This window comes from Neofelis nebulosa, chromosome 8 (assembly GCF_028018385.1).
Source record: "Neofelis nebulosa isolate mNeoNeb1 chromosome 8, mNeoNeb1.pri, whole genome shotgun sequence".
In the NCBI taxonomy this organism is placed as follows: Eukaryota; Metazoa; Chordata; class Mammalia; order Carnivora; family Felidae; genus Neofelis; species Neofelis nebulosa.
This window is the reverse complement of record NC_080789.1, coordinates 106,243,702-106,271,062: the sequence shown is the minus strand read 5'-3', so window position 1 is coordinate 106,271,062 and position 27,361 is coordinate 106,243,702. Positions and strand designations below refer to the sequence as shown.

Here is a 27,361-nt window from a genome sequence, read left to right as displayed (position 1 = left end):
TCTCAAATGCACTCTAGCCCTAAGGGTGTATTACTAACTCTAAATATACTGGGGAAGTAAAAACTCTAGTTTGAAGAGCACAGCATATTGGGGTGCTTGGTTGGGAATGCAAGCAGAAGGTGCATGTCAAACAACAATGCCTAAGCTCCAGTGCCTAAACATGCTAGAGCCTGGACAGTTCTTTACTTTGTGCTGGATGCTGAGTCTCTGACCAACTATGAAAGAAAAGTCACTTCCTATAAACTGTCAGTAAGAAATGGATGATACCTGTAATAAACAGAACTCTAGGGACACCTGGGTGTCATCTGATAATTTGGTTTTGGCTCAGGTCATGATCTCAGAGTTTATGAGATCAAGCTCTGCACTGAGCATGGAGCCTGCTTGGGATTTTCTTTCTTTCTTTCTTTCTCTCTTTCTCTTTCTCTCTCTCTCTCTCTCTCTCTCTCACCCCCCCCCCACCCCGCTTGTGTGTATGGGCATACTCTCTTTCTCTCTCTCTCAAAATAAACATTAAAAAAATAAAAAATAAATAGAATTCTAAAATTAAATGTTCTGGAAAAAAAAAATTGTACTGCTTTGAGGCAATAAGGCTTCCATTATTTTAACATACTGATAAAATCATCTCTGCTCATTGAGAACTCAAACAAAATAAATTCATTGTAAGGTCCACGGTATGTCATCAAGACTTAGAAACAAGAAAGTGGGCGTAAAATAGAAAATTTATTGAAAATATTATATTATAATTTCCTGAAAGTCTCAGGGTATTAGTGAGAGTGGCCCCAAGTGCCAATCAAAAGTAATGTGCTAATTTAAAACTTCATGTAACTCTCAACAATAAAAACAACAATCCTTATCTTACCTAATCCATACCATTAATCTGAGGATCACATAAAACAACAGAGATCAAATAAAAGTGCTTATAAATATTTTAAAATATTTGAAATCCACTGGCATTTAATAATTCCCTCTAAATTCAGAGGAGAGCTACATAATTAAACATCTATTCTAGCCACAAAAACCTTAGGAAACTGGTACTATCATTATCCTCATTTACAGATGAGGAAATAAAGGATTAAAGAAGTAAAGTAATTCATCCAACATCACATAACTAATGAACACAGACAGTTGCATTTCAAATTTAGGTCTGACTCCAAAGCCCATGGTTTTTTGTTTTTTGTTTTTTTTTTTTTAATTTTTTTTTTTTTTTTTAACGTTTATTTATTTTTGAGACAGAGACAGAGCATGAACGGGGGAGGGGCAGAGAGAGAGGGAGACACAGAATCAGAAGCAGGCTCCAGGCTCTGAGCCATCAACCCAGAGCCCGACGTGGGGCTCAAACTCATGGACCGTGAGATCGTGACCTGAGCTGAAGTCAGACACTTAACCGACTGAGCCACCCAGGCGCCCCTAAAGCCCATGGTTTTAACCACTATGTTACTAGATCCAGACCACTTCTGTGAAGGTTAACAGATTAGAAGAGATGTTCATAAAATAGGAGCAATTCCAGAGATACTATATATATTGTACACTGCCCATCACAAGAGGGCCTCATTCCCTGGACCATGAACAGGAAAAAAAAAAAGAAAAGAAAAAAATCAGGTCCTTTCCCATATCCCCATTTTACTTTAAGGATTTTTAAAAACTCCTTGATCCATGTTCTTTTTCACACACGCTTAGTGATGTGAGCATTAGATCAAAGTCCAAGACAGCTGAAGAAATGAGAACTAGATCAGTTAAGAGCAAATTACAGAAAATATATGAGAATTTGTTCAAAGAGCTGTTCAAACTGCCTTTTATTGGGCTCTCATGAGAAAGATGCTTTGGAAAAAGTGACCCTGGTCAAATGTCACCAAAGTAATTTGAGAAAAAAAGTACATGCTAACAAATAGGCATATCACATTCATATAATCATCCTAGATTCAAAAGGACATTAGCTTTTACACTGTCATCCTTTTGGATGAGATAGTCATATTTGAGCAATTTGTCCTAGTAACTTATAGGTGTAATCATTGAAACTCAGTTACTTCCATAATGGCTAAAAACAAATATAAGAACCATTCAAGAATGACCACAAATAGTCTTTAGTCTCTATGGTACAAGAAATCAATCACAAGCCCATCTGTGTGAGACCTAGCGAAAAAGAACATTATTTGAGAGGGGTACAAAGAAAAGGATGGATTGCCAAGAGGAAAAAGTAATTTATTAGACTGTGACAAGCTTTTAAATGTTTGCATTATCATTAACCAACTGCCTGGTTCTCTGATTCACACACCTGCCACCACCAGCCAATGCTATCACAGTAGTAAACTTGGACATAGGCTCACCTCTAAAACACTGGCACCCTCTTCTGACCTTTTTGCAGTACTGCATGCACACCAGTTACTGGGGTGAAAAATTCTAATAAAGCCATTAGTAATTTTGCAGGTAACATTTTCCAGATAATTTTATATTTGTAATTCCCTGGATGAACATAAAATTAGCTTAATAAACATATGAAATTGCAGATCTTTTAAACAAACTTTATGCCAATGAAGAGAAAACCAACTGTGTTCTCTTAATATTTTCAGAGATTATATATTAGCTAATTTTATTACAATAGCTATAATGATGACAATAATGAATAGACAAAGATTTTATTGCGTGCCAGGCACTAGGCTGATGAGGCAGACACTCCTACTCTTGTCATCTTACAGATGTGGGGAAAGTGAGGCACAATGAAGTTAAATAACCCAGGATCATGTACCTGAGAATAAGTGGTAAAGCTGAATTTCAAACTATGGCCCTGCAGCCAAAATCTAATTTTATCCAAAATATCCCTGTGAGGGAAAATGAAGTTATCATGATAACATGAGACATGACTGAAATAGAAACAGTATAGGTTATAAGAAAAATTACAAACATATCATCCAAATCCCTCATTTTCAGCAAAGTCCCAAACTGTACAAAAATAAAATATTACATGAAAGAGTTTTGGCCATTTACCCATTCCTCCTCACTTGAAGATTCTCAATCTTCTGGATCTATGTTTTTATACCTTCTTTTTACTCCTAATTCCTCTTTTCCCTTTTCTCTAACTATGCCCTTATTTACTTATCTGGTTCTTTAAATGAAAAGAAAAAAAACTAATCCAATTTGTATGCCTTTTCTTCTATAAAGCAGAACTACTTACCTATTTCCACCTAAATTCCCTATTTCACTATATCTTTAAAAAAATATTTAAGATAGTAAATCAAAATAACATCATGAATTCCTTCTCTTTGATCATTACAATTATGACAGATTCTCATCTGTATGGAATTATTTAGGGTATTCCTACCTAAAATCAGGGCTGAAAAACTAAATAATCTAAGATCTCTAAAAATAATAACTTGATTTTCACACAGGATATGAAGGCACATCATCTAACAATCTATGATTCAAAACAAGATCTATCTAAAACACTTCTAGATTCTGCAGTTTGCCTACATAAAGCTATTCATTATATCAAAAATTAAGAACACTTAATAATCTAAACACAGGGTAACCAAGGTCACTGTCATTCACGACTAGAAAATTCACATGGGTCAGAACAAAATACTCACTTAGATTTCTTTTTAACAACTACCGTTACATTTCATAATGTTAGAAGCACAAACTTAGGGAACGTCTAAAGAATTAAAAACATACACAAACTGCACTAGATTTAATTTATTAGATCTAAGAACTGAAACAAGATAGTTACATTTTTACTACAGTAGCTGATCACACTGCTAAAGAATTAATCATTACATTATTCATATCTCCCAAATCTAACAAAAACAGCACAGGTAAAGGTGCCAAGGAATTGGCACGTGAAAGGTGCCAAGGAATTGGCTTCCTGAAAATTCCAGAATTCATTTTACCTCGGTCTGTAGGATGGCAGCCCTTTGTTCTTTAGCAGTCAAGGACTCCTTCAGCACTTCAATGTGTTGCTTACTGTCTGAAAACTGGTTTGTGAGTGTTTCTAGCTTTGTCTGTAGGGCTAGTAGTTCTGTGTCCTTTCTGGACAGCTCCTGCTTCACCTGACCAATCTAGAGGAAAAAACAGAACATTGTAAGTAAAAAAGAAATGAAACAATCACCTCTGATCTGAATCTTTTTGACAGATCTGAGTCACAAAATACTAACTATAGCATTAGTTTTATGACAAAACACAATTTATCTTTTTGTATCACCTAATCTTGGATAACCACCCACCACAAAAAACAACAACAACAACAAAAAAAAAACAACAAAAAAAAAAACAAAACGGGTTTTCAACAAATAGGGATATCCCAGTTTTCAATTATTGTGTTTCCTAAATACTCTTCAAAATCTCTTAGAAAAAGAATAGACAGAGAAAAATCCCAATTCAATTAGACTACTATGAGATAGCAGGAAGCACCTGAATACTATTGTGCTGATCAGTTTTCATTTTATTAAGTCAGACCTCTTAAAACATAAAGCAGGATTAGTGTAGATGTAAAACAGAAGGAAAAAAGAAAACCTCCTAGCATTGCCATTTAAAGCGAAATTCGAAAGCTGCTGCTAGTATACTTTTTATTTTTTCATTCACAAACAAAAGTTTACATAAAATCCTTATCTTAAAAAGCCACCATTAGTGTTTTAAGGCATTATAAACCCGTGCCTTTTAGAAATCACATAATTTTGAGGAGTTAGAGATACTGACCTAAAAAAAGATTCCACCAACAAAGTTCTATCATCTACAACATGTCGTATGAACTAGATGGATAAAAGTATATGACTTAAATGCATAAAAGCTCAGCCATAAGAATCTACATGTGTAATTTGAATCTGAATTATCTGACAGAAAATCCGTAAGTCAAGAGGTGTCCATTCATTCTCCCATAAATTTCTCATCTTAACTTTAAAAAATTTTTATTTCAAACATCTCATTTACATCTAAGAATTTTCTAAATAGGCTGTTATTGTAAATGTACAACAAATAAACAAAAATCAGAATTGCTTTTACATTGTCTAGTGCCTAGCAAGGTAGCTAGCTGTGCACTAACAGATTAATGACCAGAAGTATAAATCCCATAAGAAGTCCATAATTTATTTCAGCATTACTGATGAAACGAAAAGTACTTTGTATTTTTTTACATCTACAGAATCTGTACTATAATAATCTGAGGTATAAAGGACAATTTTGAGAACAATTTCACATGAGGAAGTGTGAAATAAATATTACTTTAATTAAAATTAGACTTTTGGGACGCCTGGGTGGCTCAGGCAGTTAAGCGACTGACTTCAACCCAGATCATGATTTTGCAGTTCATGAATTTGAGCTCCATGTCAAGCTCTGTGCTGACAGCTCAGAGCCTGGGGCCTGCTTCAGATTCTATGTCTCTCTCTCTCTCTCTCTCTCTGCCCCTCCCCCGCTCATGCTTTGTCTCTCTCTCTGTCTCAAAAATAAATAAAAATATTTTAAAAATAAAAAATAAATTAAAATTAGACTTTAAGGAGCACTAAAAATTAATTTCTAATTTACTCTTCTTGCTTAGCAACAAGACAAGCCTTTTCTCATCTGCATGAAAATTCTATTTGCAGATTTAATTAATTATTCATTCATTCAACAAATATTTCTATATGTTTATTGTATACAAACTACTATAGGATACTAAGAATGTCAGTGGAAGATAACTGTAAATGGCAGCTATCTTCATCCTGTAATATACAGATGTACCCTGAGTTACCACATACTGTAATGCTGTGGCATCTTTCATGACTTCCCTTTCCTAACAAAAAACACATATTAGTATTTTTCTATCCTTAACATACAGGTTGCACTAAAAATACACTTATGGTATGAATTGATTAGGAGAAATGTTTAAAATTTTATCACTTCCTCAGCTAAAGAACTATTACAGCTTAAAGATTACTCAAATTTCCAACTACTTCCAATCATGTGATTAAAAATAAATATAAAATCCTTGTTTCCTCAGCATCTACATTTTTAAATAATCTTCAAATATTACTATGTTGACCATAAAGAATGAAAAAGGAAGAAAATATTCTAAATGGAAAGCAGAGTTTAGAAGCACACATTTTCCAAAAAAGTTAGGAGCACAAGGCTTTGCAATCACACCTGAGGATAAGTGTGTCTTCGAGTAATTACCTCTCTAAGTCTTGTTTTCCTAATCAGTAAAATGGAGCAAGTAAACTAATGTTACTGTATTTAGACATTAAATAAAATAATGTATGGAATGTGCTTATCCTGTTGTTTGGTATAACAAAGAAATATTTATAATAGGTAAGAAAAAAAAAAGTAAAGTTATAGATCAACTACTCCTCTAGATAATACAGTTACTGTAAACCAAAACCAAATTAGTCCCTTTTAGACAAAATATGTCACTTTATTATCTGTATTATAAAGTGGTCCATAAATAGCAAAAATATCAAATTAGCACAAGTTTTGTTTTGTTTGGTTTTGTTTTAATAATGCTGCATTCCTGTCTTATCCCACAATTACTTTCAGGAGCAGTTTTCCTGACATTTGTGTGACATATGTGCACATGGCCTAGCCACAGAGCAGTAAGTAGACTGAAGAGCTTACCAGCACGGGTTCTGGAATCAGACTGCTTACATAAAAATCAAACTCTGCCTCTTACTAACTATATTTCTTTTTTTTTTTTTTTAATTTAAATTTTAGTTAACATACAGTGCGATACTGGTTTCAGGCACTAGTTATATTTCCTAAGCACCACTCTGTTACCTCAGTTTCCTTATCTATAATTTGGGGGTGATAATATACCTACCTTAGCAGGTTATAAATGCTTACTTACATGTTAGCTACTTTATTATTTTTTTATTATATTTTGAAATGGAATTTAAGTTCTTTAAACAGAAGATTAAACTAGATTTAGACACTTAAAGTATGTTTCATGCTAATTCTAATTTACTAGATAACTCTAAATAAGCAAATCACTTTCTATATATCTGTTCTAAAAAAAAGTAACATCTGTTGTAAAATCACCTAATGGTGACTTAAAGATAATACATATGAAGTTAAAGCACTTTACTCAAGAATTTCAAATTCTATGAGAGTTGATATTAAAAGTTCTCATCACAAGAAGAAAATAAAATTGTAACTATGCATGGGTACTATGTAGGATGTTAACTAGACTTACTGTAGAGGTCAGATAGATAGATCTCAAATCATTATGTTGTACATGTATCAATTATACCTCACTTTTAAAAAAAAGAATTTTAAATTCAGATAAACACTACAACCTAGAACATCTACATATTCTTATACCAAAGAAGAGAGATCATCATTCATATAAACAGCAAGTATCTACAAAAGGAAAGGACTTAAGAAAAAACAAATTTTGAAGTACAATCCATACAGTGACAAAAGCAACAATAAAAAACCAGATATAGGGCTTCCAGAACATGTGAAGGCTCACTGCACACAAAGTGACATATGGGTCAAACTGGTGAACATGAGTCAGTTAAAGAGCAGAGCAGGCTGGTTAGTGCTAGTATTGGGCAAAGCTGCCAACCAAAGAGAATGAAAGTATAAGCCACCCAGAAGCCAGAGCCAGCAGGGTCCCACTGTGGGATCACTGCTCACAAAGAGTAAATCTTACGGCAAAGACCTCAGCCTGAAGACCAGCCGCTCTCTTTTTCAGCTCCTCCCCTTGAGCCTCTTTCGAACTTAGCTCCTCCTTCAGTTGTTCTACCTGTCACGACATTGTTATTCTTTTTCACTTATGTGTCAATTTAGGTATTATCTGCTTTTCAGCCAGAGCAGTAACTGGAAATGACAATAATTTAAATAACACAATCAAATCTGTTCCCTTAATTCCCTCTTCAAAGCACCCTAGATGATTCTCTATTTTCATTCACAGGATTTTTTAAATGGACTCAAATGTGCCCATCAGCAAATGGAAAGCAGAAATTATACTGCAGCATATTTTGTTCTCAAATTAGCGTGAAAAATACAAACTAACAGAAAGTTGGATATGTGAATTGTTAAGTTCTAAAATTAACATAAATTGTCAATAGTCACTGATAACAGATTCTTAAAATAATAAAGGAATATTTTACAGACTTTTATGCCAGGTATGGATACCACAGCAAGAAACTAGAAACCAGAGAGGGAGTTAGAATAATGGTGTATCATTCCTTTATAGTTTTCTGTTCTGAGAAACTGGTGAACTAATACAATTGGGATGCAGGAGGTATTTATTTTCTAGCTAATATTTTATCATCACAATTAGATTTTTAATTAAACCAAAACAAACCTAGCAAATTGATAGCCGTAATAAACTAGATCTTCCAATTTGCCTAAATAGGTATAGAATCAAACTAAATGGCTTTGGATCTAAGGAAAAAATATTGTGCCTAGTTAATACATATGAACTGACATGTCTCTCTGGTAGGTATCCTACTATAGATATATCAGAAGTACACATGGGAAACAATAAACCTGATACAAATGGATCTTTTCTAGGGAACGGACCAAAGGGCCTTCCTTTTTATGTAACTGTATTTGAAGGGAGAGCATGATTTAAGCCATTTCAGGAAAAAAAAAAAAAAAAAAAAAAAGGTAGGGGGACTGGGTTCAGCTTCTCAGGGTTTGACTATTAAAATACAACTACACAAGAGGTAAAGAACTTGGTGTCTCATGTTCTGAGAAAAACTCAATTTGATGGAATTTATTGAATCACCTCTGAAGTACTAACAGATATAAATGTTAAACTGTGACAATACATATCAGCATTATACGATGAATAATTTTCTTTTAAGGGAAAACTTGAAATAACTATTTATCAGTAATTCTAACTTTAATTCTGGGAAAGTTCAATTCGAAAGAATTATAAGTCTTCTTCCCTGAAGTTTGATAAAAAAATGTGAAGCTCCTCATCATCACTAAGGAAACAGAAATATGTACCAACTTCTCAAACCTCTTTTAAAAATTACAGTATCACACACCATTACCTTATTTTTCATAAATTTAGAATGGCTCCGATAGACCTCCATTTGTTTCATTTCTTCCTCCCGTTCTTCAGTACTCAAGGCTCCATTTGATTTCAGCATCTGAATTTCCTCTTCCAAGTCTCGGAGTCCACGCTCCATAGAGGAAATTTTTGAATCCTGAAGACAATGGAAGATTTAGACATTATTCACAAAGAATCAGAGAAGTTGAAAATCTCAGTCTTTACAGATGTTGAATTTAATAAAGATAAATATGCAGGAAAACTGCTGTCTAGCAACTGGTGTCTTGCTTCTAAATTAATATATCCTTTATGGCCACTTAGGTGAAAGGAAGATAGCTCGTACCTATAATATGATTTTTCCTCTGTCTCCTCCTCCAGTCTGCACCCTTTTGTTTAAAGTTGAGAGTATACAGGCGCCTGGGTGGCCAGTTGGCTGGGCATCTGACTTTGGCTCAGGTCATGATCTCACAATTCGTGGGTTCGAGCCCCACGTCAGGCTCTGTGCTGACAGCTCAGAGCCTGGAGCCTGCTCCGGATTCTGTGTTTCCCTCTTTCTCTGCCCCTCCCCTGTTCACACTCTATCTCTCTCTCAAAAAATAAACATTAAAAAAAATGTTTTTAAATAATAAACATTTAAAAAAAATTTAATGGAGTCCACCCTCTGAAACCCTGCTGCTACTTTATCAACTAAGATTATGTAATATTCTAAATACTTCGTTGTCATTTCAACAGTCTTCACGGCATCTTCACTAGTAGAGTCCATCTTAAGAAACCACTCACTTTGCTCCTCTATAAGAAGCTACTCCTATGTTCAAGTTTTAGCATAAGATTCAATAAACTCAGTCACATCTTCATGCTCCACTTCTGATTCTAGTTCTCTTGCTATATCTACTCCATTTGCAGCTCTTCTTCCACTGAAGTTTTGGACCCCTCACAGTCATCCAAGAGGGTTGGAATCAACTTCTTCCAAATTCCTGTTCAGGTTGATATTTTTACTTCTTCCCATGAATCACAAATGTTCTTACTGGCATCAGGAATGGCAAATCCTTTCCATAAGGTTTTCAATTTACGTGGCCCAGATCTTTCATAGGAATCACTATCTATGGCAGCTGTAGCCTCACAAATATATTTCTTTTTTTTTTTTTTTTTTTTTTTTTCACTGTATAATTAAAATTTTATTGTAATTCATTTCAATTGCAATTAACTTGGAAAATTATAATCACAAATATATTTCTTAAATAATAATACCTGAAAGTCAAAATGACTCCCTGATCCATGGGCTGCAGAATGAATATTTTGTCAGTATGCATGCAAACAACAATAATCTCTTTGTACATCTCCATTAGAGCTCTTCAGTGAGCAGGTGCATTGTCAATTGAACAGCCATATTTTTAAGGCAATCTTTCTCTCTGTAGTAGGTCCCAACAAGCGGGCTTAAAATATTCAGTAAACTATGCTGCAAACAGATGCGCTGCTATCTAGGCTTTGTTTACAGAGCACAGCCAGAGTAGAATCAGCATAATTCTTAAGGCCCTCGGAGTTTTTGGAATGATAAATGAGCACTGGCTTCAACTTAAATGTCACCGGCTGAGTTAGCCCCTAACAAGAGAGCCAGCCTATCTTTTGAAGCTTTGAAGCCAGATACTGACTTCTCCTCTAGCTATGAAAGTCCTAAATGGTTTCTTCTTCCAACAGAAAGCTGTTTCATATAGGGGTGCCTGGGTGGCTCAGTTGGTTAAGCATTTAACTTCTGCTCAGGTCATGATCTCACAGTTTGTGGGTTTGGGCTCTGCGTCAGGCTCTGTGCTGACAGCTCAGCACAGAGCCTGCTTCAGATTCTGTGTCTCCCTCTCTCCCTGTCCCTCCTCTGCTTGTGCGCTCTCTCGCTCTCACTCTCTCTCTCAAAATAAATAAGCATTAACAATTTTTTAATTAACAATAAAAAAAAAGAAAGTTGTTTCATTTACATTGAAATCTGTTGTTTAGTGGAGCCACCTTTATCAATGATCTTAACTAGGTCTTCCGGATAATTTGCTACACCTTCTCCATCAGTACCTGCTCTTTTACCTTGCACTTTTATGTTATGGAAATGGCTTCTTTCCTTAAACCTCATGAACCAACCTCTGTTGGTTCAAACTTTTCTTCTGCAGCTTCCTCACCTCTTTCACCCTTCACAGAACTGAAGAGACTTAGAGCCTTGTGCTGGATTAGGCTTTGGCTTAAGTGAACATTGTAGCTGGTTTTATCTTCTATCCAGACCACTAATACTTTCTCCATATGAGCAATAAGGTTGTCTCACTTTCTTATCATTCGTGTGTTCACTAGAGTAGAACCTTTCGTTTCCTTCAAGAACTTTTCCTCTGCATTCACAATTTGGCTGTTTGGTGCAAGAGGTCTGGCTTTCAATCTATCTCAGCTTTGGACATGCCTTTCTCACTAAGCTTAATCATTTCTAGCTTTTGATTTAAAGTGAGAGATATGAGCCTCTTTTCACTTGAACACTCAGAGACCACTGCAGGGTTATTATTTGGCCTAATTTCAGTATCGTTGTGTCTCAGGGACTAGGGAGGCCCAAGGAGAGGGAGAGAGACGGGGGAACAGCAGGTCAGTGGAATAGGCAGAATGAACACATTTCTCAAGTTTGCCATCTTACATGTGCACAGTTTGTGGCACCCCAAAACATTCAGTAGTAATATCAAAGACCACTGATCACAGATCACCAGAACAGTAATGAAGAAGTTTGAAATATTGGGAGAATTACTAAAATGTGACACAGAGACACGAATTGAGCAAATGCTATTGGAAAAACAGTGCCAAAAGACCTGCTTGATGCAGGGGTGCCATAAACCTTCAATTTGTAAAAAATACAGTTTCTGCAAAACACAATAAAGTGAAGCAATAAAACGAGGTATGCCTGTAAACTATTTCAATTGCACTATCTGAAAATTCACCTTTAACATTATTATAAATCTTCCTAGAAAGATCAGGATGTAGTCCCTTAAGAATAACTAAAGAAGCACCTGGGTGGCCCAGTCGGTTGAGCATCCAGCTCTTGATTTTGGCTCAGGTCCTGAACTCACAGTTTGTGGGATCAAGCCCCACATCAGGCTCCATGCTGACAGCACAGAGTGATTCTCTCTCCCTTTCTCTCTGCCCCCCCCCAAAACAAATACACTTAAAAAAAAAAAAAAGAATAATAACTGAAATACTAGGCATACGCATGCGACTAACCTGCAAATGAAATGTGGTTTACCTCTGACATTAGTTTTGGGAGGGGAAGATGGATAATGAAAGGGAGCCAGTGGAAAGAAGGAGTGTATTTCTAGCATCACTGGTGCTTCACACAAGACAAAATCACCTCCAGCAATCAACTCAAGCTCCACACGTCACACAGACAGCCTCTAACTCTACAAAGCCGCCATAAGGCCCCCAAGACACATTATCCATTTTCTCCTCTAACTCCAACACAAACACATGGGCAGCTCTTGACCAAATCAGCACCCTCACTACCAAATCATGTCCCATAAAAGCTTCTCCCCAAAATGGACCAAACTGTAACTGAAAGTCACGAAGAAGGCACTGACTGCCCAGATAAGAGACGTGGCAGGCTACTTGCTGAAATCAGGACAGAAAAGTAGTATCTGATATGCTCAACTAATTCTAGCACCAACTCAGTCAGACTGAGACTGGGTTTATTTGAGAACAGTCCTTCTAACAAGGTTTCTTACTCCTACAGTGTATAATAACTAAGTAAATAAATTCCTTTTCATCTTACCACTCTGTACTTCCCCAGCTCTGGGTCTCCCCATCATTAATCAGCCAATTCCACTAACCTATTGAAATCCCCTGTTGCTTGCTAAATTTCCCAAATCCTCACTTTTTCTTTTCCAAAGTTGTCTCCCTACCCCAAGTAAAACCTGGCTTTCCAAAAGGATGTAATTTCCCTGAACTCTCTCCAATGAGGGTCACTAATCCCCCAGTACCAGAAAGGAGCAGGGGAAAAAGTATAGGCAACCTCCCAGTTCCTCAATGCTGCTCCCTTTATTTTACAGCTCATACTCCTTTTCACTCTACCCCCTCGTCACTACTTCCCCATCCCTCTTGGCCATTAGAAAAACGTCTCTGGCACCTGGCTCACAATCAATCTTCCCTTCAAATGCCACTCTTGCCATCATCCTAGGATTTCAATGTCTGAATTTCAATGACCTCAACCACCAGTCCACTTCAGCTATCCAGTCGACAGGACTACCCTCTGGATCCTATCATCACCCAGGCCTATTGCAGGCTTCTCCCCAGGCCTAGTGCACCATCATCCTCTATTTGCCATTCCTCAACCTCACAGAGATCTTCACCTCACTAATGGTCACATTTTCTCCCAACCTGTCAGTACAGTCTGAATTCTCTTCCTTTCTATCCACACTACATTCTTGGACTGATCATGCAAACTCCTCTCTCACCATCATCCTCAATTCATGTGCATTCCAATAATTCTGCCATTATCTACCCAGCAAAACTGCAACCTATAGCAGTACAGTAATTCTTCCCTGTTCCTCCACTGCAAAAGGAAAAAGGAAAAAAATTAGAGGAAGAGGAAGCAGAAGGGGAAGTGGAGAAGGAGAAGATGGAAGGAGGGAAGAAAGCAAGAGAAGGAAGGTGAAGGCAAAGATAGGAGGAAGAGGAGGAAGAAAAGGCAGAAGAGAGAAAAAAGAAAACTACATCACCTTGAAGATAGTTGGGCTCTTTTACTGTCTATCAATCATCTTCTTTTCCCATTTCCCCCCAAGACTATTCTAGATCTTCATAATTCTCTCAGGATCATGCCACACTCTCAGCAACTCAACTATTTCAGCTGTGATTTCAGGATAGCATCCACCTGACCCAACTGGGCCACCATTATCTCAGGCTTTCTTAACAGAATGGCCAAAAGTTAACACAACTTAAAATAGCTCCACTGCCTGTTAATTATTACACTTCCCCATTCTATCAAAAGGCAAGTAAAAGAATTTTGGAAACATAGGTATATTCATGTGTTTTATTCTTACTTTTCAACAGGGCTCAGGAAATAAAACATACAAATAGATTTGTGGGAAATAAGAACATACAATTGAACCTTTCTAAAGACTCTTTACAAGATTATGTTCAAGACTACTTACTAATTGCCTAACTACAAAGAACCCAGAATTCCACTAATTCAGAATTTGTTTGGTAAATCTTTCCCCACTGGAAATAAAAATACACACAAATAAACAAAATTTTAGAATGAAATCATTTAAATTCAGAGAGAAATTCTTATAACCGTACTTAAGAAGCATCTCTCTACATAAAACTATATACTAATAACTAAATATTCTTGTCATACCAACAACTATTGAATAAAGGCCCACAAAACAAAAACAGTGTCAAACTTTTTAGGGAATAGGAAGAAGCTAAGATTTAGGGAATATGAAGAAGCTAAGACTTACCTATAAGTCTTTCAGCTTTTGTAAGAAAGAGTATGTTGTTTAAAAAAAAAAGAATATGTTTTTCATAAAAATAATAACAGGAGCAGAAGCTAACAGTTTACTATATGCCAGGTAGTATTCAAAGTGTTTTACTTGCTATAACTAATTTAAACCTCAAAACAACCTATGGGATACATACTATTACTATCGCCTTCTAGCCATAAAGAAATTGAGGCATAGAGAGGTTAGGAATTACTTGCTCTATTGCCATACAACTGATTCAAGTAAAGCCAAATTTTGAATCCAAGGAATTTAAGAAGACAAGCTCTTAATCAACCTAACATAAAGCCTAAAGATTTCTACCTATTCATTAACTTAAAGCAGAGGTTTACAAAGCATGGTCCATGTTCTATGTTTTGGATCCCCCCAGACCTTTTCAAGAAGTCTGCATAGTCAAAACTATTTTCATAATAATACCATGATTTGATTTGCCCTCTCCACTATGTTACCATTTGCACTTCAGGTATAAAAGCAATGGTGGGAAAAAACTGCTTGTGTCTTAGGACAACAGGCAATAGCACCAAACCACGCTAGCAGTGACTGCACTCTTCAGTATCGGGTACTCACAGAAAAAAAAAATTTATTAAAAGAAGTTTTTTGTTTTTTGTTTTTTTTTTTTTAAGTAAGCTCTAGGCCAAATGTAGGGCTTAAATTCATGACCTCGAGGTATCTCACGACCTCAAGGTCAAGAGTCGCATGCTCCACCAACTGAGCTAGCCAGGAGCCTCAAGAAATAAAAATTTTAAAAGACTACTTCCTTTGGGGGATGCCTGGGTGGCTCAGTCAGTTAAGCGTCCAACTCTTGATCTCAGCTCAGGTCTTGATCTCAGGGTCATGAGTTCAAGCTCCACATTGCACTCCATGCTGGGTGTGGAGCCTACTTAAAAATTTTTTTAAAAAGACTGCTTCCTTTGAGAATGTCCTTAATGAAGCAGTAAAAATTATTACTTTTAATTAATCTCAAACCTTAGGAACACATCTTTTTAATATTCTGTGTGATGAAATGGGAAGGAGCTAGGCATTTCTGCACATTGAAGTATGATAGTAGTTCCTTAGAATAGCACTTGTGTGCCTCTTTGAATTGCAAGCTGAATTAGGTAGTTTTTTCATGGAACATCATTTTTACATGAAAGAACAATTGACAAACTATGGTTACTAGAGTTAATATTAGGCAGACATTTTCTAAAAATAAATGAATGAGCTTGTCATTTTAAAAGAATAAAAGGGTCCTGAGATCAAAAGGCTTAAACACAGCCGATTTAAAGGAATTCTGGACAACTTTTTGGTCCCATCTGACTTATGATCTATAACTAAAAGGGAATAAAACCAAAGTTCTTTTAAAGTGTCTTTTCATTGTCTTACTATTTCTTCTTAAATCTACAAAATAAGCAAAATATTGTTACATACCACTTTCTAAAACTCACACATGAAAGTATGTAATCACTTCAAAGTGTAAACTGACTCATAAGCTTCTTTGGAGACTCTTACCTTCATTTCAATAACAGTTTGCAGAGCTTTTGTTTTGGCAGAATCAGGAGCATTCTCAAATCTCCGATGCATCTCCTATACAAGAGAAGCAAAAGAGAGTAAGTGTCTCCTTTTCACTCTTATTTTTGCTCATGGGGAGGGTAGGGAAGGACAGGGAAGAGGGAATAATTGAGTAAAACAGATGATAACCCCAGTCCCGTGTGACACTTTGATCCCTGTCTACCAGACCTTTCCCAGCAGATCAGAGAAGGCTAGGGAGGTATGTGGGTCAAATACACAGGCACGAAGAGTCCCCATCTCGAACACCTAGTTATTTAAATTTAGTCACAGAGATGACATTAGAACAACAGATGAAAACTACACCACAACCCGAGACTGGTGTATCAATCCTCCACATGACTCTAAGATATACAAATCAGAACTCCAAACAATCCAAAAGGAAGATTAGAAATAGTCTTTTTTCAAAGGAGAAATAAAGGTAGTCACAATCAGTCTGCATTGCACAAAGCTGCTTTTAGTAGCTTTTAGCATTTGTGTTAACCACATCCTTTCCATAACATACACACCAGAGTAACAACCTGGCTACCTATGATGAAAATCTCTCTCCAATAGGGCAACAACTGGGAAGAAAAAAGAAGATAAGGCTGTTGGACAAGTTTCCTAAGTAGTTCACATTTAAATTTATAAAATGTCATAAAAACATAGCTATTCTTTTTAATCTAAATTTTAGTGAGTTCAGAATCAGGAAGAAAGGAACTGATGGTAGTAGTATCACATTCATGGCCTTCAAGGGTTACAGCAAAGTTATTGGACCACCTCAGGCTATTTCCTGTCAGATTTTGTGAATGTCTCTGAGTTAATCAGTCAACATTTTCAAAATACTCTGGGACAACTTCTAGTGACCTAAGAATACACAGATGAATACTTTCCATCTGAACCATACTTAACCATAACAAAAGGAATGTATAATACTTTAATTGCACCTTTCACCTAATTTATTCATTCTTGCCTGACCAGAAAGAATGGTTTGAGAAAAAGAAAACAGAACTGCACACTTCACTGAGTTACCTCTTTCTGAAAGACTGACAGAAAGAACTGATAAAAGTTCTAAATTATAAACAGTTTAAATACCAGTTTAAACACCAGTATCTTCTTAACATCCACATTCACACCAGCTGGCTGCTGAAAGTATAGTGCAAACCACTATTAATACATACCACCCTTTCTGACCACGCTTTCTGCTACTTTTCTCCCTAACTCCAGCCTTAAATATTCAACAAGGTATTCCATCCACATGTGTGACAAACACCTCAAACTCTCCAGGCCCAAGAGTAAACTCTTGGAGGTGCTCCAAAAGCTGTTCCATCCTTCCACTTACTCAAGTGAAAAACCTGAATCTTAATGCCTTCTTTTCTCTTTCAAGTCAGTCAATCAGGAAATCCATTTAACTCTAGCTTCAAAATATATCTGAAATGCAAGCACTCCTTGTCATTTCCACTATGACCATTTGGAGCGAGCCACTAACAAAAATATATCTTCTAATCCAACGACAAGATCCTAATTAGGCCCCCCTCTCTTTATCTTTCTCCCCTACATTCTATTCTCAACAGAGCATCCAGAGTCACCTTTTTATTTTTATTTTTTTAACGTTTATTTATTTTTGAGACAGAGAGAGACAGAGCATGAATGGGGGAGGGTCAGAGAGAGGGAGACACAGAATCTGAAACAGGCTCCAGGCTCTGAGCTGTCAGCACAGAGCCCGACGTGGGGCTCGAACTCACGAACTGTGAGATCGTGACCTGAGCCGAAGTCAGACGCTTAACCGACTGAGCCACCCAGGCACCCCCAGAGTGACCTTTTTAAATATAAATTTAATTTTGTCCAATTAATTAATTTTGACAAAATTAATTTTGTCCTCTACTCAAAACTGTCATGGCTCTCTGTCTGACTCACAGCAGAGTCAAAGTCCCCTCACAGGGCCTACAAAACCTTATCTCTTACCACTCTTCCCTCAGTCACCATGCTTCAGCCACACAGGACTCCTTGCTGTTTCTCAAATATGCTAGGCATTGTCCTGTTCCTTAGGACCTTTACACCAGATGTTCCCACTGCCTAAACTCTCTTTCCTGAGCTCATAGAGAGGACTTTGTGTCCTTCAAGTCTTGACTCAAATGCCTCTTCTGTATTAGTAGGTTTATGAGTTGTGATAATCATATTGTAGTTATACAAGAAAACGTCCCTATGTTTTAGAGATGCGTACTACAGTGTGTAGAGGTAAATTACATCGTGTCAGGAATTTTTTTTAAATCTTTGGTAAAAAAAAGAAGAAAAAGCAAAAATAGGACACATGAAGCAAGTGTGGCAAAATTTTGGTAACTGGTATATCTGAGTGATAGGCATATGGAGATTCATTATGCCATTCTCATTACTTTTGTGTAAGCTTGAAATTTTTCATTATAAAATTAATGTTTAATGTTAGTGTAATGTACCTTATTTGAAAACTTAAAATGGACAAAAAAGAACCCATATGTCCTTTTCCCTCTACTTTACTCAACTTTTTCTTGTCCCATAGCATGTACCCTCTAACGTATGTTATGTGCCTCTATAAGAACATAGAGGGCCAGGGTCTTTGTTTCATTCACTGTTGAATCCAAAGTGCCTAGGACAATAGCTGGTACATCAATAAGTGCTTAAGAGATATTTAAAGAATGAATGATGAATGAATGAATAATGAATGGCTACCAAACTTTCAAGAATTAGCTAAAGAGGGAATCTTCTCATGTGCTGAATTATGTACACCTCCTCTTACTTCTACACAGCCCTCCTCTAATACTTAGTACACTCTATTTGGAATGATCTTCTTCTCTAACATACCAGCCTGTACACTCCTTCAGGGCAAAATTGCCTTTTGTATTCCAGACACTGTCTGACATGTAAGCAATCATTAAAAATGATTTCTCCCCCACATCCATTCCTCTTTGGCTAGATGAAGGAAAGACTGAATAAATGAATAAATTATCAGCTAGTATTCATCTTCATCCCTCTATTGGAGCACTCTCTCTAAAGTATCAAAAAAGGATCTCCTTATTTCTAAATCTAAGAGCTGTTGTCCATCCACATCTTTTCTGAACTCCATGTAGTAGCTGACTTTTTTAAATGAAAACAGAGAGAGTTAAGGGAGAACATCTTTAAGATTTCTAACTGCCTTCCATTAATGAATTATCCTAGCTCTAAATGCTTATTCTCTGCCCTTTCTCCTATCCTAAGCACAGACATTTTCTAAGTTCCATCCTTGGAACTCTTCTCAATTCTATTGCCCCAATCCAGGGACTCCACTAGCCCACAGAGAAACTTGAAATGAATTAGACAATAGCAACCCCTCTGGGGTAGATGCAACCTCACCATGAAGCACTGGTTGAGTTTTAGGCCACATCTGCTCCATCAGCAGGAAGCTTTTGTTTGGTCGAACAATGTGCACACCAATCATACAAGGAAGCCCTTCCCCAGTCCCACAGATTTGACTACAGTTGATCTCTGAACAACAAGGGTTTGAACTGTAATGATCCACTTATTTTTTTAATAAATACAGTAAAATACTGCATATGTTTTTCTCTTAGGATTTTTTAATGACATTTTCCTTTCTCTAGCTCATTTATTATAAGAATACAGTAAATAACATATAACACACAGAATATGTGTAAATCACCCACTTATGTTATCAGTAAGACTTACAGTCAGTAGTAAGTTATTAGTAGTTAAGTTTTGGGGGAGTCAGACATTCTACACAGATTTTCAACTACATAGGGGTCAGCTCCCAACCTCCTCATTATTCAAAAGTCAACTGTATTACCTTTCCATGGATGCACTGGAAAATATATTTTTCTATTCTTGTAGTGGACACCTATCACTTTTTCTTGCCATGGTATCTAATCTCCCTTCTACATTTGGGGATTCTACATTTTAAGCCAAGAGTCCTCCTTCTGCAAAAGAAGTTAAAAATGCCACCTACTTTTTTCCCCAGCCTTTCCTGCAGTTAAAGCCCAGACACAAGACCTAATCTCCCCAATGAGACACATACATCACTTACTTTGAATCAGAATCTTGTAACAGAAGCAGGGACATGAATAGAGACAACTCTGTCAATGAGTGGCAGAGGCAACAGCCACCTCAAGTTCCCAGTCTCAGGAATGGCAGAGATTCCAAGGGTAGGGAGCAGTGTCAGTGGTGTCAGCCAAACAAGCTACCGTGTTTGTGTCCTGCACCAGGAGCACCACTGTCTAGACTAAACCAATAAAGGAACATGATGGATTTGAGGCTATTTTTTGGCTATATAACTTCTGAACCCAGACTCTTCAGCGCTCCTAGAGATTATGGAACCATCATCTCTAGCCTGGATTACAGCAACAGTCTCCCAAAGTTGATCTCCTTAGTAACACAATGGAAGACTGTTACTTTAATTTAATTATTTTAATTAATTCTTTCTCGACCTCCCCAAACAATTCATCCATATCACTAATGAATTCCAGGGTGCCAAATCTAGTGGACCCCTTTCTGTCCTCATCTTCCTAGAACTCTCAGAGGCATTCAAAGCAGTGGGGCCACTCCCTCCTATATACACATTTTCTCTTGACTATTATGACACCACACTCTCCTATTTTTCTTTTTCTCCAAGGGCTCCTCTATTTCTCTTACAGGTTCCTCCTTCAAAATTAGACCCCTAAATACTATAGTGATCAGGTGACCAGTCCCTAAACTCTCTTCTCTTTTCCATCGAAACTCTCTAATCTTCTACACTGCTTAAAATTCAATTGAAATGCTAGTGAATTCCCAGGCCTGTCCTCTGCTCTGATTTCAAGACTCCTTTATCCAACTGTCCATTTGACATTTCTATTTAGAGGTCTAGTAGATAATTTAACTTTTATTATCTGTAACAAAACTTAATTTTACCTTCCTTAATCTAGCTCTTCATCTGATGAGTGTGACGAGAGGTAAGTCTTCTCCATCTCACTAAACATCACTACCCTCCAGTAGCTCAAGCCAAACACCAGTGTCTCCTTTCATTCTTCCCAGATGTTCAAAATTCAGTAGCAGGCAGTGATTGCTCCATCTTCAAAGTATTTCTTGAATTATTCCATTGTACTCCATTTCCAGCTCAGTTTAACCCCACATTACTACAACAGCTGTTCATTTCCTTCCATTTCCTCTGTCCACTCTCAAGAGAGCACCAGAGTAGTCTTGATAAAGCATCAACAAACCATGGGAGTTTAGTCTGCTTTGAATCTTTCAACGAGTTTCCCATTCACTTCTCATTCTCTACAAAATCAACATGATCTGACCAAAATGAATAGAAGACTGACCCTCCTGTTGTACTCATTTTAAACTATTTTAAAATTAGATAAAATGCATGAAATAACTGTTTTCAGACACTGGAAAAAGGCACACTGATCTATGATCCTTGAAAGAATAGAAACAAATGTGATGGCCCAAACCAGCTCTTCAGAATATGATGCAAGGAGAGAAAGCCAAACAGAAAAGAGCAGTCATACAGAGCTCAGAAGACAGATCAATGGATAAGACTCCTAAAGACAGTGAAAATGTGCAGAGCAGAGTATCACAGAGAAGGAAGCTAGCCATAAAAGCAGCAGTATCTAATTTGACAGGGGTCCCCTTGAGTATTTGGCCAAATACTAAGTGTGTACGCACAGGGCAAGACTCTACAACGTCAAACAACAACTACTAAGGATAGAACAACTACCCAGAGAGCTATGAATTGAGCAACTACCTGAACTCACATGAGGCTAAGGAAATTTTAGTTCCAAAGGGCCAAAATAAAGAAAACATCAGAGGCATTTAACAGAGACACCAGAAAGTCCAAGTCTTAGAAGTCGCAATCATCTGATGAGTGTGATGAGAGGTAAGTCTTCTCCGTCTCACTAAACAGCACTGCTCTCCCAGTAGCTCAAGCCAAACACCAGTCTCTCCTTTCATTCTTCCCAGATCTTCAAAATTCTCTATATAGAAATTAAGGCCTCTATAGGAAAGGCTATCTAGATCAGCTCTAACAGAATTTAAAAGCAAGTCCTATAAAGATCAAGTTAATCCACAACACTTCATTTAAGGAAGACAGTAAAATCCAGAACACACTAATGCAGGACAAAATCTCAACACGTTAGTTTAAGCCATAATAATTTCTCACCTACACTGAAACAACAAATCCACCGGCTTCCTATGAGCCTCGAGTTTGTACACATTTAACCTATTCTCCACACTGTAAATAAGATGACCAACTGGACACACAGCAGATATTTAGTAATATTTATTCAATAAAATGAGTGTACATATAGAAAAATAAAATGAATCCTACTAATTGTAAATAATCTTCATCGATTAATAAAATCCTATAACCTATACATTTCTCATTTGGTATTTCTATATCTACTTGAAAATATTAAAACTGCATTTCCTTGATACCTCACAATTCAGATACTGAACAAATTAATTTTATCTGACTTCTTTCCTATTACCTAATTCCAAATAAGGTCAATTTCCAAATGTTTTATAAAGTTAAATTATAACAATTTTACTTTAAATCCTAGCAACCACATATGCAAAACATAAAGAAAATAGAAATCCATTTGAACAAAAAAATCCTCCTTTGCTAAGGAACTAGGCTGCATTTTAAACCATCCACAGGCATAAAGCTTTCCTATTAAGACATTTGAAAACCTATCATTCGTAACAAATTTCCATTCAGAGGCCTGCACATTAAAACTCATTATGAACACATCTTGCAGTCAGTGAGCTGATAAACTCCCCTTTCCAACTGAGTACATCAAGCCTCTGACTCATGCACTGTTAATAAAGAGACTGGAAATAGAAATGAATGTACTATTCAAATAAATATAAGAACTAGAATATTCTATTTGCTCACTCTATTTCACTCCATTGGCCTGAAATTTCTCATCCAAAAACAATTAAAGTACAGGTAGAATTATCTGGATCTTGTTACACTGTCAACTGTGGTAAACAGAGAAAATATGTTCATTTTCTCTCATTAATTTACCAGAATAACTAACCTAGAGTTAGAAAACAAGCAAGTTAGGAATAAATCTTCGTATTTTTCTCTCTTTGGCAGTTTCTTTTAAAAAGTCAACTTTTACTTACACAACTGAGAGAAAGAAGTATTTGTGACTGACAAGTAGTACTTATGTTTGAAATTTCTTTTTTCAAGTTTCAGGTTTTAGCCTCCAGCGCCCATGGTTCAAGGGTAGAAGCTCCAGATTACTTGTGAGGCCCCTTTACAGATTCAATCCTCCATACAAGTTCTGGCTTTAGTGTACTCAAAACACAGAGGAGACAGAAATAAAGAAGAAGGGGAGAATAAACGGAAAGAATCCTCACTGTTTTCTGTATCTCTCAGACACCATTGTACTTTAACCCTTTACCACCTCTAGTAATGGCTTTATTCTGAGAAAACATCATCTTCTTGTCAAAATAGAAATAGGGCACAAATGACACAAAGAAAAGGGAAGGAATAACCTGAATAAATAAAGTATGCAACTGTCCTCATTTTCCAAAATCACTGCAAAGCAGCAAACTAACTTGGGGCCCCTTTTTCTTTTCAAATTCTTCCTATGCTTTGTCTGTTGTTTCTTTTTTTTCTCTCAATCTCCTCTGCTTATACCTTACAACTGCTAATGATAAAAACAGGCATCCCTCAGATACACTAGTTAGATTTAGAATTCCTATGCTGGAACCTAGTCAAATATTAATACTTTTAACCTCAAACATTTCTGTAAACCCCAACATGATAGAAGTTATACTAACAAGGTTTGTTGACTGAAATATTAAAGAGATAAAAACCAGCATGAATGTATTAATGTTTTAAAACAAATTTATATTTTATTTACCACAATAGCATTTACACTTTTAACACTGAGAGCACATATAGGTATATAAACAATGTGTTTAGTTGGCCAACAGATAATGTTTGGTATGCAGATCCGAAAAAGTCCATAGTCAGCTTAGGTGTGTTCTGCCAACAGACTGAGAACCAAAACTGGGTTTTCAAACTATGGTGTATAACAGAATTACCTGTAAAGCTCTTTAACACTCTGTATGCCCAAACCCCAAGCACAGACCAAGCCAAGTCTTGACTGTAGTTCAATGTTTGTCCACCATATGTCTTCACTATTCTACCAATCAAAGGAAAGGTACTACAGTAAACAATATAAAATCTAACAATAAGTAGTCCCACAACAATGTAATTTAGCATAAAGAAAACACAATGCTTAATTTAAATTTATTATTGTCTTCTTTGGCTTTTCTTTGATGGAATTATTTATCTGTTATCTACAGAATAATTTTTATAAACAAATAGAAAACTAATCACAAATGCTACTGGAATGCTATTTTAATGTTACAGTATTTCATCAAATCTAAGATGCCAATGATTATAATATATACTATTGTTTTATGTACTGGAAAGAAAGGGGGGAAATGCCTCCAAATAAATAATTACACAAAGCTTTATCATCCAGAATTTTTATTTTATACTGACTATAAAGTAGAACTTAGAGTTCTCTTTTACTTATTTGACCATATTTTAACTATATGCCATTTTGAACTGTTTTCATAACTTTCCCCATGCCAGCAACTCTGGTGTCAATGCTGATTCATCACATGATATTACTGATGACATACTGAACAATTAAAGTTAACATGAGAAATACCAACAAAGCTCACACCTTCAACTACAGTGGTAACAAACTGAGTAGCTATGACTGAATGCACAGGCAAACAAATCAGCACCACTACTGCCTTGTTGACAGACTGTACGATACTGCCAAGGATAAAATTTAACTCAATGCCATATTGCTAAAGTAAGAAAAACTGTGAGTCTTAGGATTGATGAAATACTCTTTTTCTTTAAAGATGAACACGAAATCCAATAAATAACAAAACCTATGGATATCCTGGTATTGCCAACTCACAATTCTTTTTGACTCCCTTGATCTACTAGTGCGATAATGTGCAAAAGTCATTTCAAGTCACCACTCACCTACCCTAGATTAGAGCTGTTATTAGACTTCCTTGTCCACTCTTGACTCTCCCTCCCCTATTTATTTTCAACATGACCAGAGTAAATTGTAAAAAGCAAACCTGATCTTAACATTCCCTTGGTTAAATACTGGGATGGATTTTTCTTGCACTTTGAATATAACTGTTGGATTACCTGCAAGGATCATGAAGGCAAGTGCTTTATCTCCCAAAGGGCATGTTTTGTTCACTATTTCCCTAGTGCTTTGTACATGCTTAGTGCCAGTAAATATCTGAAGAATGAAAGGAATGGGTTTGTCCTTGGATACCTCTTCACCCTGTCATCTGATGCCAGCCTTCACCTTATACAATTTGCTTTTGCCCTCTAGCCTCCTTGTTGCTCCTTCAAAATTCCTTCCCATCAGGCCTTTCGCAACTTTTAACCTTTATTCATGAAACAGTTTTATTCAAATGTTCAGCATGACTTTCTCCTTGTCTTTCCTCAAATCTCCTTACCTCAGGGGCACCTCCTCATACGAGCTTATCCTATTTACAGAAATCCCCTCCCCAACAAAATTAGACTCCACCCAATCATGTAGTTTCATCCCATAATTATCAGTTTACTGTCTCCCACTAGATTTTTAAGTTCTAGGAGGGCAGAGACCATGTGGTATGACATAAAAAAATGTATACCCATGCCCATCCTAGGATCAAATACATATCAAAGGCTCAATAGTTATTTGTTGAATAAATAAAAAAGGAAAAGTGGTGCTTCTAGTCTGTTTTAGAAACAATCTTCATGTATCAGGTTAGCCATACATTAGAAAACTTTACCCCAAATCATCATTTTAACTTTTTGTTAACTGTATTTTCTAACATACACGAATTTAATTCTTTTTTTTATTTTTTATTTTTAGAAAGAGAGAGAGCATGCATGAGTGGGGGGCAGGCAAAGAGGGAGAAGGAGAGAGGGAGAGAAAGAATCTTAAGCAGTCTCCACACTCAGCATGGAGCCCAAAGTAGGGCTTGATCCCACGACCCTGGGATCATGACCTGAGCTGAAATCAAGAAACGGACACTCAACCAACTGAGCCACCCAGGCGCCCCCACAAATTTAATTCTTTAAGGTTCTTCCTACGGCAGTGAAAGAGTCTTTCCTCTCTCAAAATTATATTAAAAGCTTTTTACTTACATTTTCTTCTAGTTTTTTATTTTTTATAAAGTAGCTCTTTATTTCATCTAGAATTTGATGTAACTATGTAACTGTTTTCCAAATGGATGGCCACTATTTAAAACATCCATCATATACTTAAAACTGTATTATTTCTGGGGTGCCTGGGTGGCTCAGTCAGTTGAGTGTCTGACTCTTGATTTTTGGCTCAGGTTGTGATCCTGGGGTTTTGGAATCGAGCCTGCTTTGGGCTCTGTGCTGAGTGTGGAGCCTGCTTGTGATGCTCAGTCTCTCTCCTGCCCTGCTCCCCTGCTCTCTCTCTCTCTCTCTAAAACAAAATAAGATTTTTAAAACCGTATTATTTCTGGTTTCTATTTTGTTTCATTGATCCAGCTATCCACTGTTGTGCCAGTACATTTTAAGATCACTGGGTTTAAAATACGTGTATCATGGGGCACCTGGGTGGCTCAGTTAGTTGGGCATCCGACTTCGGCTCAGGTCATGATCTCAAAGTTCATGGATTCAAGCCCCACATCGGGCTCTGTGCTGACAGCTCAGAGCTTGGAGCCTGCTTCAGATTCTATGTTTCCCTCTCTCTCTGCCCCTCCCCGACTCACTTGCTTTCTCTCGCTCTCTCGCTCTCTCTCAAAAATAAACATTAAAAAAAAATTTTTTAATAAAAAATAAAGGGGCACCTGGGTGGCTCAGTCAGTTAAGCACCCAACTTCAGCTCAGGTCATGATCTCATGGCTCATGGGATCGAGCCCTGCATGGGGCTGGGCTGACAGGTGGGAGCCTAGAGCCTGCTTCAGTTTCTGTGTCTCCCTCTCTCTCTGCCCCTCCCCTGCCTGCTCTTGTTCGTTCTCTCTCTCTCTCTCTCTCTCTCTCTCTCTCTCTCTCTCTCTCTCTAAAAATAAACATTAAAAAATTAAAAAATAAAATAAAAAATAAATAAAAATAAAATATGTGTATCATGATCTGCTTAAGCAAGTGTTCCTACACTGTTCTTCTGCAAATAAACTACAACATCATTAAGGCATGTTTGAAAATCATTCCCAGTAGGATTACATTAAATTTACAGATCTGGGGTAAGGTGACATCTTTATATTGATGTTCCCATCTACACTATAATGAAAAATTAGCCTTTTCCTCTCCATTACCATTACTGATATTATTTATTACATTTCCTTACCTAATTGT

The 27,361-nt window shown here is 36.7% G+C and overlaps 1 protein-coding gene across 13 annotated transcripts in view; it reads right to left on the bottom strand.

The window, feature by feature from the left end:
• Positions 1 to 27,361, bottom strand: part of ERC1 (ELKS/RAB6-interacting/CAST family member 1) — a 515,043-nt gene that overhangs the window by 389,224 nt on the left and 98,458 nt on the right. For 6 of the 13 annotated variants that reach the window (XM_058744143.1, XM_058744141.1, XM_058744150.1 and 3 more), the window contains exons 4-7: positions 15,952 to 16,026; positions 8,964 to 9,119; positions 7,610 to 7,702; positions 3,882 to 4,049 (exon numbers count right to left, since the gene is read on the bottom strand). In XM_058744143.1, coding sequence (XP_058600126.1) covers positions 3,882 to 4,049; positions 7,610 to 7,702; positions 8,964 to 9,119; positions 15,952 to 16,026 — 492 coding nt within the window. The remainder of the gene's footprint in view (positions 1 to 3,881; positions 4,050 to 7,609; positions 7,703 to 8,963; positions 9,120 to 15,951; positions 16,027 to 27,361) is intronic. The other 7 variants (XM_058744148.1, XM_058744149.1, XM_058744152.1 and 4 more) reach the window with 2 other exon arrangements.